This window comes from Oncorhynchus gorbuscha, linkage group LG02 (assembly GCF_021184085.1).
Source record: "Oncorhynchus gorbuscha isolate QuinsamMale2020 ecotype Even-year linkage group LG02, OgorEven_v1.0, whole genome shotgun sequence".
Lineage (NCBI taxonomy): Eukaryota > Metazoa > Chordata > Actinopteri > Salmoniformes > Salmonidae > Oncorhynchus > Oncorhynchus gorbuscha.
The window spans coordinates 71,459,052-71,474,019 of NC_060174.1; the positions used below are offsets into that span (position 1 = coordinate 71,459,052).

Sequence of the window (14,968 nt, forward strand, 5' to 3'; positions counted from 1 at the left end):
TACCTCTGCACATAGTTTCGGTACTGGTACCCCGTGTATATAGCCAAGTTATCATTACTCATTGCGTATCTATTATTACTTTTATTATTTCTCTATTATTGTTCTTTGCATTGTTGGGAAGGTTCTGTAAGTAAACATTTCACTGTAAGTTCACACCTGTTGTTTACGAAGCGTGTGACAAATACAAATGTACTTGATTTGAGATAAATACACGTCGCTCTGGATAAGAGCATCTGCTAAATGACTAAAATGTCAAATGTAAAGATCTCATATTACTGTATTGAAAAAAATATTTAAATTGTTTTTGTGTATCATTTGAACAGTTCTTAATTAAAATGTAGTTATTTGTTACATTTGTCTGTGTAAAACCTAGCAGTACTAATTATTTATCTGAGATTGAGGCCGATTTTATATGGCATTTTGAAAAGAAAACATGATTATTTGTCTCTCTGAAACCATCAAAGTGATAGATTTGAAACTGTCACTTGTGCTTCCTCTCCGGCCTCTAGGTCACCAGGCTGCTCGTTACGGCGCACACCTGTTACCAGCGTTAGGCGCATAATGACAATCACCTGGACTCCCGTCACCTCCTTGATTACCTGCCCTTTATATGTCCCTCCCTTTGGTTTCTTCCCCAGTTGTCATTGTTCCTGTTCTATGTCGGTGCGCTGTTCGTGTTCCTTGTTTTGTTCCTTCATGTATTCACTCTCTGAACGTGCTTCCTGACGTCCAGCGTACATCGGTACATAAACAAATACATGCCTGTCATTGAACAACCCCATGCCATGATTAGATAGTGAAAGACACACCAGTCTCTTCCATCATTTCTTTAAGCAATAAAAGCTCATTTACCAACATTTCTGAAAATGGATATATAGCGTTTTGGAATGAAACTCTTCATATACTTGGTTGACTACTGTACTATGTGAACCCAAACACCCTAGAAAACATCTTGGCACAAATCAGTTTCTTTAGGACCATAGGAGAGACCCTGTTTATGTATAAGATATAGATTAAGTCATTATTAAGAATGGTTTCCACTCCAATGGTGTCTATCTATCTCTATTCATAATGTTGTAGAGGAGAAGGGGCATAATAATCTTATAGGTGAATATTCAGAGAAACGGCATTCCAACTCGTCTCTCCCTTTTCCCTCTAGCACCAGCAGCTGTGTGGACGATTTGATGGACGAAGATGATAAAGACAGGGCAAAAAGGTATTCCACGTGTGTGTGTTCACGTGTGTGTCTCCGAGCAAGAGACTTTTGAGTGTGAGGACGCAAGATGAGGCAGACAGAGACAAGTGGCCCTACTTTGGCATTACATCTGTGAAGGTGTCTGCTTTGCAGATGTCAAGACTCTTCACATTTTCATCTCTCAAAATCACTTTTCAGCACTAAGACAAATGTTTCTGTTGGTTTCTGTGACTAGACAGCTTTAAAAAATGTCATAGGAATGTGTTGAGGAGAGGGCCCCCTCCATCTATCTAACAGGGTCAAGACATTTTTGCTTTCCAGTAATGATGCACACAAGTCTAGCTGAAAATGGACTTTCAAATCATTAGTCAGGGGGTGCAGATGTATTTGAGTCTGGGGAGAATGGCAGCAAAAACCTCAAGTAAGAGAAAATGTCTGAACGTTTGTGTTAATGGTAGATTTTGTGTTTGCGATGCTATTGATGTCATAGTTTTTTCCATCACAGGTCCATATCAGATGAATCTTCATAAATGTTTGCTTGTGCTATCAGAAGGGATTTCCATCCTGCAAGCTGTTTTATTGTGGCAGAGGAATGAGTGAATTGCAATGGTGGTTATTGATAAGCAGCTGTCACTCAGGAGTGTGTGTTTCATAAATACGAAGCTGTTGTTAGAATCGTTGAGCTCGCAATTTCCACTTCAAATGCACTTCTTTATAAAGCATATAGATGGTCAAAGTTCCCGAAGTGTATATGGTCAGAAATGTAATCCTGTACATTTATAATCTGTTCTATTCAAGGGCATCTCGGAACAAATCAGAAAAGAAAAGAAGAGACCAATTCAATGTGCTCATCAAGGAGCTGTGCACCATGCTGCAGGGCCAAGGCCATCCACGCAAGATGGACAAGTCTACCATACTGCAGAGAACTATCGACTTCCTGCAGAAACAGAAAGGTAGGAATGTGTAACGTAGTCGGCTGCGTCAGTCATCACATTGGTGTTGGCCTCCTGCTGACCTGTCGTGTGTGTGCGCGTGGCACGTGCGTCCTGCCCTACATGCAGAACATCACTGCTCACAAAAAGGGTGTGGAGAGAAGGAACTATGAGGGTGGAGGACATTAGCTGTCTAGTACTTGTTGGACAGGACAGAGAGAAAAGAGAGGACTACTCCACTTTCCTTACAAGCTTGGCTCAGACCGACATAACCTCAACTCTGTCTTCTGTCAGAATCAAGGTCACAGATGTCAGTGTTTCTGAGATAAACATTTCTGATCTGGGATATTTCTTAACCTCTTTTCCTTTTCTGTTATGTGTCTCCGGTATTCATCAGGATCCTTCCACTACTAACCTATTTGGCAGCGATGGTGCCTGGATGTGGATGTGTAGTGCTAACAGATATATCTAACCCCTCTTCCTGGCCTTCCTCTGCCTCCTCTGTTTCAGAAATCACAGCACAGACAGAGTCATGTGAGATCCGGCAGGACTGGAAGCCTTCGTTCCTCAGTAATGAGGAGTTCACCCAGTTGATGCTGGAGGTAAAAATCAGCTCAGCTCCACGTTTACCTCCTCTGATATGAAATAACATCCTGATGAACCTCTGTAGGCCAGCACCAACAGTACCCATGATGTACCTCTGAAAGAAATATAACACACAATAATTATAGTAGCCGACATAATAATAATGACTTTGTTTCCTTCCATAGGCTTTAGACGGTTTCCTCATAGCACTAACTACAGATGGAAACATTATATATGTGTCCGACAGTGTGTCTTCACTCATTGGCCATTTACCGGTAAGTGAGAGCCACGCTGATCTAGCTCAGAATTACATGTTTTATTATTTTTAACTCAATATTAATGTATTATTAATGTATATACAGTACCATTCAAAAGTTTGGACACACAACATTCCAGGGTTTTTCTTGAATTTTGATGAAGACATCAAAACTATGAAATAACACATATGGAATCATGTAGTATGGAATCATGTTTGCCTTGTTTGCACACTCTTGGCATTCTCTCAACCAGCTTCATGAGGTAGTCACCTGGAATGCATTTCAATTCAAATGTGTTGTCACCTCTGAAGAGGTGAAACAAGGATCGGACCAATATGTGGCATGGTAAGTGTCTATGGTTTTAATAGGAAAACTCAAACATGAACACAACTACAAAACAAGAAACGTGAAAACCCGAAACAGTCCCGTGTGGCACAAACACTGACACAGGAAACAATCACCCACAAAATACCCAAAGAACATGGCTGCCTAAATATGGTTCCCAATCAGAGACAACGATAAACACCTGTCTCTGATTGAGAACCAATCTAGGCAACCATAGACTTATATGAACACAAACCCATAAATCTACAAAAAACCCTAGACAGTACAAACACCCTAGATGAGACAAAAACCATCACCAATATCAGACCCTGGCCTAACCAAAATAATAAGGAAAACAAAGATAACTAAGGCCAGGGCGTGACATGTGTACCTTGTTAATTTTTGGAATTTCTTTCCTTAATGCGTTTGAGCCAATCAGTTGATTTCAAGGCACACTTAACCTCTCTAGGTTACGTGGGGGTGCGTATACAGAAGATTTGGTAAAAGACCAAGTCCACATTATGGCAAGAACAGCTCAAATAAGCAAAGAGAAACAACAGTCCATCATTACTTTAAGACGTGAAGGTCAGTCAATCCGGGAACATTTCATGAACTTTGTTGCATTCGCAAAAACCATCAAGTGCTATGATGAAACTGGCTCTCATGAGGACCGCCACAGGAAAGGAAGACCCAGAGTTACCTCTGCTGCAGAGGATAAGTTCATTAAAGTTACCAGCCTCAGATTGCAGCCCAAATAAATGCTTCACAGTTCAAGTAACAGACACATCTCAACAACTGTTCAGAGGAGACTGCGTGAATCAGGCCTTCATGGTTGAACTGCTTGGGCCAAGAAAATTGAGCAATGGACATTAGACCGGTGTAAATCTGTCCTTTGGTATGATGAGTCCAAATATGAGATTTTTGGTTCCAACCGCCATGTCTTTGTGAGACGCAGAGTAGGTGAACGGATGATGTCCGCATATGTTGTTCCCACCATGAAGCATGGAGGAGGAAGTGTGATGGTGTGGGGGTGCTTTGCTGGTGACACTGTCAGTGATTTATTTAGAATTCAAGGCACACTTAACCTCTCTAGAGTACGTGGGACGCTAGCGTCCCATCTGGCCAACATCCAGTGAGGTTGCAGAGCGCCAAATTCAATTACAGAAATGCTCATTATAAAAATTCAGAAAACAAAACATATTTTACATAGGTTTAAAGATTAAGTTCTTGTTAAACCAAACACAGTGTCATATTTATAAAATGCTTTTCGGTGAAAGCATACCTAGCCCAGAACATACCTAGCCGACAAATTATTACAAACAGTAACCAGCCAAGCAAAAGCGTTACAAAACTCAGGAATAGAGATAAAATTAATCCCTTACCTTTGATGATCTTCATATGGTGGCAATCAGAAGACATTCATTTATTCAATAAATGTTCCTTTTGTTCGATGAAGTCTCTTTATATCCAAAACCCTCCGTTTTGTTAGCACGTTTTCTTCAGTAATCCACCGGCTCAAACTCAAAACAATCAGACAAAAAAATCCTAATTGTATCTGTAAAGTTCATAGAAACAAATAAAGTTTATACTCAATCCTCAGGTTGTTTTTTTAGCCTAAATTATCTATAATATTTCAACCGGACAATAACGTTGTCAATATAAAAGGTAAACAAGAAATGCACATGCACCTGAAAAAGCTCTGCGACACGTTAGGGTCCACTCGTTCAGACTGGTCTTACTCCCTCATTTATAAGATTACAAGCCTGAAACAATTTCTAAAGACTGTTGACATCTAGTGGAAGGCATAGAAACTGAAAATGGTGTCCTATAAGTCAATGGATACTGTAATGGCATTGAATAGAAAACTACAAAACCCCAAAAAACTACTTCCCGAATGGATCTTTCTCAGGTTTTCGCCTGCTAAATTAGTTCTGTTATACTCACAGACACTATTTTAACAGTTTTTGAAACTTTAGAGTGTTTTCTATCCAAATCCAAATGCATATCATATCTTCTGAGCCAGAGTAGCAGGCCGTTGAATTTGGGCATGCTTTTCATCCAAAATTCCAAATGCTGCCCCCTACCCTAGAGAGGTTAACCAGCATGGCTACCACAGCATTCTGCAGCTATACGCCATCCCATCTGGTTTGCGAATTAGTCTCAATATCATTTGTTTTTCAACTGGACAATGACCCAACACACCTCCAGGCTGTGTAAGGGCTATTTGACCAAGAAGGAGAGTGATGGAGTGCTGGCCTCCACAATTACTCGACCTCAACCCAATTGAGATGGTTTGGGATGAGTTGGGCTGCAGAGTGAAGGAGAAGCAGCTAACAAGTGCTCAGCATATATGGGAACTTTTTCAAGACTGTTGGAAAAGCATTCTAGGTGAAGCTGGTTGTGATAATGCCAAGAGTGTGCAAAGCTGTCATCAAGGCAAAGGGTGGCTACTTTGAATAATCTTTTTTGGTTACTACATAATTACATATGTGCTATTTCATAGTTTGATGTCTTCACTATTATTCTACAATGTAGAAAATAGTAAAAATGAAGAAAACCCTGTAATGAGTAGGTGTGTCCAAACTTTTGACTGGTACTGTACTTATGCTCTCAATACACTCATTCAAATCAATGTATGCTTTATTACAATTTGGAGACTGACACTACAGTATGAAATGTAATGCCATAACTTATAATATGACTATGATATATGACATGTTCATGGACAATCATGACCATAGAAACTGACCTTTTATCCTTTTGTATCAGTCAGATATGGTGGACCAAAATATCTTGAACTTCCTCCATGAGCGTGAGCATGGGGAGGTCTATAAGCTGCTATCATCCCACATGCTGATGACTGACCCCATCTCTGCTGACATCCTGGACAGTGAGTATTTATTCCTCCTTTTCACTCTCTCAGTACCACCCTTCTCAGTCCATCAGTACTGGGTCCATCTCCAGCCCTGGCACCACCAGGAATGCTCAGCTTAGGAGATGGCTGTGTATTTTACAATAGTGTTGTTTGATGAGAAGTTTACAATGTTCTTGCCTGTCTCAGAGTGTCTTGGACTGGTGGTGATGAGAAGTCATCTGTGATGTCTAATCAGAGATCCCATCACCATATTAATTAGCTTTTACATAAATAGTATGGGCAAATGTTTTTATTTTTTTACCCTGTTTTCTCCCCAATTTCGTGGTATCCAATTGTTTTAGTAGCTACTATCTTGTCTCATCGCTACAACTCCCGTACAGGCTCGGGAGAGACAAAGGTTGAAAGTCATGCGTCCTCCAATACACAACCCAACCAAGCAGCACTGCTTATTAACACAGCGTGCATCCAACCCGGAAGCCAGCCGCACCAATGTGTCGGAGGAAACACCGTGCACCTGGCAACCGTGGTTAGTGTGCACTGTGCCCGGCCCGTCACAGGAGTCGCTGGTGCGCGATGAGACAAGGATATCCCTACCGGCCAACCCCAACCGAACCCGGACGACGCTATGCCAATTGTGCATCGCCCCACGGACCTCCCGGTCGCGGCCGGTTACGACAGAGCCTGGGCACAAACCCAGAGTCTCTGGTGACACAGTTGGCGCTGCAGTCCAGCGCCCTTAACCACTGCGCCACCCGGAAGGCCTGGGTGACATTTAACAAACATTTAAAACATAATTATGTTGTTGTTCATCCACAGGTCTTAACTAGGGTAGCTGAATAAACATTTGTTCTATTTTGTTTTTCTTATTGGCACTGTGTTACAGAACAATTATTCAAGTTGGATATCACTTATTTCATGGATGATATCCCCATGTCATGAATTCTACATCAAAGCATGCAGTGGCCGAGCAGTCACACACCAAAACCTCCAAAACAAGCAGCGATTTTATTCCAGCAGTGGGGGAAATTCTGTTTAACACGGTGTTAAATCTCTCCTGTAGGCATCCATCCAGTTCTATTGTATTTCCATGACTATTGCCACTGTGCTTTAGGAGTTCATACTGTACTGTTCTGTTCTTCTGCCGATCATTCAGCACGCGTGTTTTAGGGACCACCTGCTATAGACGTCTGACTGCCAATATTTTCACGTGATTCTACATGTAACATCGGTGCGCACTTGGTATAGCAAATTACGGCCAGCACTCTGTTCAGATGTGCTAAGTACGCTCGGCTATAAAACTATATTGGTGTGATGGAGCCCTAGAAAATAGAGCAGGTTGCCGTTTATTGGATTGCTGGACAGTTTGGTCCTATGATGAGTCCTTTAGCTAAAAATAGTAGTTGGCCTAGCAGCGTGGATAGGAGTTTTAATCACTGTTATGGTAGCGTCAGTAATCCACAGCAGTGCTACCTGTATCTAGGGCTCTAGAGACTGACCTCAATCCCACGCTACAATTGTGCTCTTCTGAGAAAGAGACCGGTGTGGAATCGTCTAGGTCTATGTTTAGAACTACAGGAATACAAAGCATAACTGTATTCCTGTACGATACTGTGTCTGGAATAATCATCATCTCCTCCTAGCCTCATTCACAATAGGCAATTCCTGTATTTGTCTTTCATCTCCTTTCTTTCATGTAAAACAACACTGCTTCAGGCCTACCGAGTGGCGCAGTGGTCTAAGGCACTGCATCGCAGTGCTAGCTGTGCCACTAGTGATTCTGGATTAGAGTCCAGGCTCTGTCGCAGCTGGCTGCGACCAGGAAACCCGTGGGGCGGTGCCCAATTGGCTCAGCATCATCCAGGTTTGGGGAGGGTTTGGCCGGCAGGGATGTCTGAGTTTCATCGTGCACTAGCGACTCCTGTGGCGGGCAGGGCGCAGTGCACGCTGACAGGTCGCCTGGTGTATGGTGTTTTAATTTTTTTAATTTTTTATTTTCTGGGGTGGGGGGGGGTGGATCAGCTTCAATATTGTGGATGGATTGTTGCTTCCATCAATGTAATTGTCTGCGTCAGTTCCAATCCCCCATATATTTTTGGGGTAAATATACATACATACATACATACATACGTACATACGTACATACGTACATACATACATACATACATACATACATACATACATACATACATACATACATACATACATACATACATACATACATACATACATACATACATACATACATACATACATACATACATACATACAGTGGGGAGAACAAGTATTTGATACACTGCCGATCAGTCAGGAAGTTAAAGCTTGGTTGCAAATGGGTCTTCCAAACGAACAATCACCCCAAGCATACTTCCAAAGTAGTGACAAAATGGCAACAAAGTCAAGGCCATCACAAAGCTCTGACCTCAATCCCATAGAACATTTGTGGGCAGAACTGAAAAAGTGTGTGCGAGCAAGGAGGCCTACAAACCTGACTCAGTTACACCAGCTCTGTCAGGAGGAATGGGCCAAAATTCACCCAACTTATTGTGGGAATTTTATGGAAGGCTACCCGAAACGTTTGATCTAAGTGAAATAATTTCAAAGGCAATGCTACCAAATACTAATTCAGTGTATGTAAACTTCTGACCCACTGGGAATGGGAATGTGATGAAAGAAATTAAAGCTGAAATAAATCACTCTCTACTATTATTCTGACATTTCACATTCTTAAAATAAAGTAGTGATCCTAACTGACCTAAGACAGGACATTTTTTAAGGTGTATGTAAACTTCCGACTTCAACTGTATATATTTTTTTTTTAAATATAAATATACATTTTTTTATCCTTATTTTCCATAATTAGCTATTAATATTTGTAGTAATGTAGGTAATTTATGCAAAGGATTTTTACCCCTCACCAGTCTCGCCATTACCAAAATTACATTGGCAAGCAAACAATTATTATATTAGCAAACAATTATTGGAAATCATCCTATATTGTCCCTAACATCTTTTACTCCCTCGCAACAGTTGTGGGACACCCACACACCCACACACTCATACACACTCATCCACACTCAACCCCTTTCCCCACAACAACCATAGACTCAGATTCTCAACAGTTGCACCCTCCCAGAGCCCAACTCAAGAAAGGTCTTGATTTAGGAGTGCGTATACAGTTGCAGCTGTATGAGAAGGCAGGCAAAGCTGCTCAAAAAATAAAAAGGGGCAGAAATGTGGAGATTTGATTAACCATTGTCACATCCTAGATGATGGAGGTCAGATATACCCCCTTCCCCTGAAACACCCCCAACATGGTCCCCCGTATTGACCATATTCCCAAGAATCTCTGTGCAGTCAGAACTTTGATTTTGTACCACCAGGGCTACAATAATATGCCCCCTCTCTGAATGTCAGAGTGTGACCCCCTCCTCATGGGTTACTGCAGCTAGTGTTGCCAGCACTGCCACTGCCTGGGTGGGGGCACCCCAACGGAATCCCCACCGTCTAGGTACAAGGTCGTCAAGGTTCTCCTTAGCAGCTTTGAGAATTTCCTTGTATATTATGCTCTCCCTACAGGGGGCTTTGGCTTTGCAGGACCAACCCTGTCAGGCAGGCTCAGAATCTTGAGGGGGCGGTGCTGCTCTAGAAGGTCTCTGACCGCATTTTGGCTGCATACAGGCTGCTTACAGCAGGCCCATAAAACAGATAGGGACTTCTCCGTAGTATCTGGGTCATTCAGGTGGGTGTCTATGGTATAGGGTTGTACAGTGTTTCCTCTGACACATTGGTGCGGCTGGCTTCCGGGTTAAGTGGGCCTTGTGTCAAGAAGCAGTGCGACTTGGTTGGGTTGTGTTTCGATGGACGCACGGCTCTCGACCTTCACCTCTCCCGAGTCCGTACGGGAGTTGCAGAGATGAGACAAGACTGTAACTACCATTTGGATACAATATATATATATATATATATATATAAACAAAAAACAACACTGCTTCTCATGTTTAGCACACGGAATGCTTAGGAAGTCTGCAATTTTCTTTTGATTAATGTGCTGCTATCATTCTGTTGACAATTGCTATGGTAATGTGTGTTGCTCTGAGTTGAGGGATCATCACTAATACATACATTACATCGGGTACTTCTAACTACTCTTGGATAAGTGAACTCCGTTACTTGAGTTGGAGCTTACAGTTCCACAGAGGAAGCATTTTACTTCTCTTTGAATCCACGTATATATGTAACAATGGAGGGATGATATCAGTCTTGGTTTGATAGGGAATGTTTTTTTTCTGCACTTTAAATCCCAAATGTATCATTCTACACAGATCTCTCTTTCTCTCTCTGTTAGAATGGCACAGGGCCATGCTTTATTTCCAGTCTAACAGCAACACATTGGGTTTGGAGGCTTAATAAAAATGGTATACAGTGAGTCTCCTCGGTGTGTTCAGTACATCTGAGCTAGTGCTTTGACAAGTCAGTGGAGGCATTCTCTTGACCCAACGTAACCCATTTAAAGAGGAGCCATGCACTCGCTAGAAAGAAAGAGGAGCCATGCACTCGCTAGAAAGAAAGTGAAGCCATGCACTCGCTAGAAAAAAAGAGGAGCCATGCACTCGCTAGAAAGAAAGTGGAGCCATGCACTCGCTAGAAAAAAAGAGGAGCCATGCACCCACTAGAAAAAAGAGGAGCCATGCACTCGCTAGAAAAAAAGAGGAGCCATGCACTCGCTAGAAAAAAAGAGGAGCCATGCACTCACGAGAAAAAAAGAGGAGCCATGCACTCGCTAGAAAAAAAGAGGAGCCATGCACTCGCTAGAAAAAAAGAGGAGCCATGCACTCGTGAGAAAAAAAGAGGAGCCATGCACTCGCTAGAAAGAAAGAGGAGCCATGCACTCGCTAGAAAGAAAGAGGAGCCATGCACTCGCTAGAAAGAAAGAGGAGCCATGCACTCGCTAGAAAGAAAGAGGAGCCATGCACTCGCTAGAAAGAAAGAGGAGCCATGCACTCGCTAGAAAAGCCAAATGCACTCGCTAGAAAGAAAGAGGAGCCATGCACTCGCTAGAAAGAAAGAGGAGCCATGCACTCGCTAGAAAGAAAGAGGAGCCATGCACTCGCTAGAAAGAAAGAGGAGCCATGCACTCGCTAGAAAAAAAGAGGAGCCATGCACTCGGTAGAAAATGACATGACTGTGACCATGTGTCACAGTCATGTCAGACTATTTGGAACATCATCAGTGCTCAGTTTGTAAGAGTGTGTTGATGGCACAGTGACATACATACTCCCTCTCGTCCTCTCCCCCGCTGGTCTCGTTCCCCTGCCAAGTAAAACCTCAGCTGTAGGAACAACACTGCTGAGCCGTCCTATGACAACTGAAGCACACTACGTTGGGTTGAATGCCATTCACCGGGAGCTGTGTGATTTCCAGCCATGAGAGAAAGGCCAAAATGTCTGAGCTAACAGTGGTTGTGAGGAGCAGCAGTTGTAATGGCAAAAATTATCGTTATCATTCTTTTCCCTGAGATTCACTGGCTCTGTCAGAGATTCATCCATTGCACTCACATAAAATATGAAACTATTTCAAAACAGAGTTTATCATGTTGCTCTATGAAGACTATATGACAAAAAGTATGTGGACACCTGCTTGTCGAACATCTCATTCCAAATTCAGGGGCATTAATATAGAGTTGGTTCCACCTTTGCTGCTATAACAACCTCCACTCTTCTGGGAAGGCTTTCCTCTAGATGTTGGAACATTGCTATGGGGACTTGCTTCCGTTCAGTCAACAGGGGCATTATTGAGGTTGGGCATTGATGTTGGGTGATTAGGCCTGGCTCACATTCCAATTCATCCCAAAGGTTTTCGATGGGGTTGAGGTCAGAGCTCTGTGCAGGCCAGTCAAGTTCTTCCACACCGATCTCGACAAACCATTTCTGTATGGACCTCGCTTTGTGCGCAGGGGAATTGTCATGCTGTAACAGGAAAGGCCCTTCCCCAAACAAAGTTAGAAGCACATAATCGTCTAGAATGTCATTGTATGCTGTAGCATTAAGATTTCCCTTCACCCGAACCATGAAAAACAGCCCCAGATCATTATTCCTCCTCCACCAAACTTTACAGTTGGCACTATGCATTGGGCAGGTAGTGTTTTGCTATTATCTGCCAAACCCAGATTCGTCCACCAGATCGTGAAGCGTGATTCATCACTCCAGAAAACACATGTCCACTGCTCCAGAGTCCATTAGTTGCGAGCTTTACACCAGTCCAGCCCACGCTTGGCATTGCACATGGTGATCTTAGGCTTGTGTGTGGCAGCGCAGCCATGGAAATCCATTTAATGAAGCTCCCGACAAACAGTTATTGGGCTGACGTTGCTTCCAGAGGCAGTTTGGAACGCGGAAGTGAGTGTTGCAACCGAGGACAGACGATTTTTATGCGCTTCAGCACTCAGCGGTCCCATTCTGTGAGCTTGTGTGGCTTACCACTTAGTGGCTGAGCCGTTGTTGCTCCTTGATGTTTCCACTTCACAATAACAGCACTTACAGTTGACCGGGGCAGCTCTAGCAGAGCAGAAATCTGAAAAACTGGCTTGTTGGAAAGGTGGTGTCCTATGACGGTGCCATGTTGAAAGTCACTGAGATCTTCAGTAAGGCCATTCTACTTCCAATGTTTGTCTATGGAGATTGCATGGCTATGTGCTCGATTTTATACACCTGTCAGCAACGGGTGTGGCTGAAATAGTCGAATCCACTCATTTGAAGGGATGTCCACATACTTACACTATATATATATATATATATATAAGAAAGGAAGAAAGGAAGAGCCTATAGAAGATGTAAAATATAACCTGGTAATGGGTTATTTGCTTTGGCAGTAAAAAAAAAAAACTCAATTTATTTTTCTTTACGACGAGCATTATGTTTTGTTGAAGACACTCCAGCTAACTCCCATCTGCTCTTTTTTCCAGGTAAGACCCACATTGAGTTCTGCTGTCATTTAGCCAGAGGAAACAGCCACCCAAAAGAACCGCCTACATATGAGTATGTTAAATTTGTCGGAGATTTGAAGTTTCATAACAATGGTGAGTGTTTCTGATTTTCTACCTCCAGCTCACTTGACATTGGAATGTTGTGTAACACTTTGCAATGTTTTAGTTCCCAAATCTTCGTCTCCTTGACATATTCGCAAAACAACAGAAGTGACTTTCCCTGTCAGCAGCCAGAACTATTGATTATCATCTGTATTTTATGTGCCATTTCATCTTTAGCTACTGACTGAGCTACAGACGGATAAGAAGACACTTAACTATGTAGTTATATTAATAAGGCCAACCTCTGCATTCTATTAAGTTTGGAATGAAGATTGGTGCCATGATTATGTCATGAAAACTTACTCAAGACATAAAGCAGGCAGACAATCAAACAGGTTTTTAAACCGTTTCAGAACTGCATATCTCATTGTGGATCACTATTCAAATATCAGGCTAATTGACTGGAAAATTAGACGTATGAGGAAATGTTTCCCTATCTTCTGAAATGACACTCCGTATTGTTGGGTATTTCCATACTCTTTAAAGTGCGGGACTTCCAGTCATTTGAATAGCATAATGCCATAGTAAAGTCACCAGAGTGTGTGTTGAGATGGAAAGATTATGTAAAGATATTTGGCACTCGTAGAATAACCCCACACAGCCAATCATAGATTTTTTTAGTCTGATTTGCCATTACCCTCGACTCTTAGCTGGATGATCACTACTCCAGTCCTCAGGGGCCACAGTCCTGCTGATTTTCCTTTCTCCAATTAGTGTGTGATTAAAGGGGCAAGGACAAAAAAAAACAGCACACACTGATGTGGCATGGAAACACACAGCGCCTACATCCTCTTGTAACAGATATGCCTGTGTGGGGTTGATGGTTGTCACTCGGTGTCTATAATATGCTGTTGTAATACACCTAATGTATTAGTTGTTCATTCATATTTGCTAATCCTACATCCGTCCTCTGGTGAGATATTTAGAGTGACTGTTGTTTCTGTTGTTTCTGACTCACAGTGCCTACATCTTCTTGTAACGGGTTTGATTTGACATTACCAAGAGCCCTGCCGTCATCGTTGGAAGAGCAGGTCTGCCTTGTTGCCACTGTACGATTAGTCACTCCGCAATTTTTAAAGGTAAGATCACATTCTTTTTCTAAATCTTTGCTGATTCTATTTGAGAACATACAGATGGTCTATGTCTGTGGATATTACGTGTAAAGAACCGTGGAAAGGTGTTGGAAGAGGGAGCAGAAAATAGTACATTTTGAATGTCCTTGTAAGGCCTGTTTTAGAGGTTTTTGCATTGTTAATCTTCATATTATATGCATGTAAAGTCATGTACTTATTTAGTCATGAAAGAGTAAGACATCACAAAACAGTTCTGAGATCTGGGACTTGAATAATACTCCATATGTCAGAACTATACATTTTGAAGAAAGAACCTTATAATTCCAAGTCCTTGACTTCCAAGTCCTTGATATTTCATGCCATGGCCCTCTTTTGTAACCAGTTTTGCAGAAGAATGGCTCTGGCTAACATAAATAAATATAGGTACCTTGGAACATGTTTAAGGCCCATTGGAGAGGCGTTGTTGTTTTGTCTGATATCATTCTATATATCAATACAAAAACTTCCCATAGAACGAGTATTTCACCAAAAAATATAAACTTTGCACATTTCATGGATAACTAGCAAGTAGTTTGCTTACTATGGGCATCAGAGACCAGACAATTATTTAAGTTTACTGATACAGATGTAAGCTTCAGCAATG

General features: G+C 42.0%; 1 protein-coding gene across 4 annotated transcripts in view; it reads left to right on the plus strand.

The window, feature by feature from the left end:
- LOC124008702 (neuronal PAS domain-containing protein 2-like) overlaps positions 1-14,968 on the plus strand; it is a 78,833-nt gene that overhangs the window by 48,569 nt on the left and 15,296 nt on the right. For all 4 annotated transcript variants that reach the window (XM_046320219.1, XM_046320212.1, XM_046320234.1 and 1 more), the window contains exons 3-9: positions 1,160-1,216; positions 1,994-2,148; positions 2,638-2,729; positions 2,898-2,987; positions 6,063-6,183; positions 13,130-13,243; positions 14,213-14,331. In XM_046320219.1, coding sequence (XP_046176175.1) covers positions 1,160-1,216; positions 1,994-2,148; positions 2,638-2,729; positions 2,898-2,987; positions 6,063-6,183; positions 13,130-13,243; positions 14,213-14,331 — 748 coding nt within the window. The remainder of the gene's footprint in view (positions 1-1,159; positions 1,217-1,993; positions 2,149-2,637; positions 2,730-2,897; positions 2,988-6,062; positions 6,184-13,129; positions 13,244-14,212; positions 14,332-14,968) is intronic.